The sequence below is a fragment of the Rhinopithecus roxellana genome, chromosome 13 (genome assembly GCF_007565055.1).
Source record: "Rhinopithecus roxellana isolate Shanxi Qingling chromosome 13, ASM756505v1, whole genome shotgun sequence".
Classification (NCBI taxonomy): Eukaryota; Metazoa; Chordata; class Mammalia; order Primates; family Cercopithecidae; genus Rhinopithecus; species Rhinopithecus roxellana.
This window is the reverse complement of record NC_044561.1, coordinates 124,741,197-124,742,468: the sequence shown is the minus strand read 5'-3', so window position 1 is coordinate 124,742,468 and position 1,272 is coordinate 124,741,197. Positions and strand designations below refer to the sequence as shown.

General features: G+C 48.7%; 1 protein-coding gene across 1 annotated transcript; it reads right to left on the bottom strand.

Moving 5' to 3' along the window:
• Positions 1-731: 731 nt before the first annotated feature.
• On the bottom strand, positions 732-1,272 carry LOC104663773 (protein S100-A11). Its single transcript, XM_010365107.2, has one exon. It carries the CDS (start codon positions 1,205-1,207, stop codon positions 890-892), a length of 318 nt encoding a protein of 105 aa, XP_010363409.2. The 5' UTR covers positions 1,208-1,272; the 3' UTR covers positions 732-889.

Sequence of the window (1,272 nt, the reverse complement as noted above, 5' to 3'; positions counted from 1 at the left end):
CCAACCTTTGAAATCAAGAACTTTATCTGAATTTTGATCTTCTCTCTAGATATGGGGAGACGTGGCCATGCCTGGCCAGCGTTCCTGAACCACACATTGGCTGGATTGCTGTGGGTGGGGCAGACTTTGTTGCTACAGAACCCCAGACCCCCCGTTACCCACTGGAGTTATTTACAAGGCCTGCCTGGTCCCTGTATGTCAGTGGCTTCAATCTGGCCATTCTCATTGGCTTGCTGCTCCTGGAGCTGCCCATGCTGAGAACCATTCTGTTCCACCCAGCCAACAGCCAGTGGAACTTTCCTGACCCCTCCTGGGCCTGAAGCCCCAGAGCCAGGACCGGGCCTTTGTGGATACTGATGGCTGGAGAAAATATCTGTAAGACTCTCAGGAGGGAAATGCTAGGTGCAAAACTGCACAGGGCCTATCATCCTCGGGTAATTTAGAAATACGTGCATATAAAATTATCCCTATCTTGGTGTTTCTGTTTGGGTTGTTGCCTCTGTTCTCTGATCTTCATATCTACACCAACATTTTAACAATGTAGAATTCCAGTACATGTGCATTTCACTTCTAATTTACATATACTCTAAGTAATTTTCCAAAAACGTTCTCATTGCATATTTTGCTTACGTATACGCACTCTTCAGCGTGCATACCCTCCACTCCCATGCCTTAGCCACACCTCATCCCTAGTGGATGGGAACCCATTTCCACTTTTTTTTTTTTTTTTCGTGTTTTAAAAAAGTGACATTGTTTTATTACTATTGGCAGGTGGGGCCTGCATGAGGTGGTTGGTATGCTGGGTTCAGGGGATGTGTGGGCTATGGAGATGATGACAGAAAGGCTGGAAGGAAAGGGGATGGGTTTGAAGGCCAGGCCCAAGGGGTCCTCAGATCCGCTTCTGGGAAGGGACAGCCTTGAGGAAGGAGTCATGGCAAGCCATAGCTAGGCCACCAATCAGATTAAGAAATTCTGAGAAATCTAGCTGTCCATCACTGTTGGTATCCAGTCTCTTCATCATGCGGTCAAGGACACCGGGGTCCTTCTGGTTCTTTGTGAAGGCAGCCAGTTCTGTATTCATGAAGCTTAGGAACTCCGTCTTGGAGAGAGTGTAGTTATAACCATCCTTTCCAGCATACTTCTGGAAAACAGCATTCAGGGACTCGATGCACCGCTCAGTTTCTGTAGGGCTGGAGACTTTTGCCATGTTGGAGCTGAGCGAGGCGCGGGAGGCTGTGGCTGGGAGCGCGTTGGAGCGGCGCTGAGAGCTCT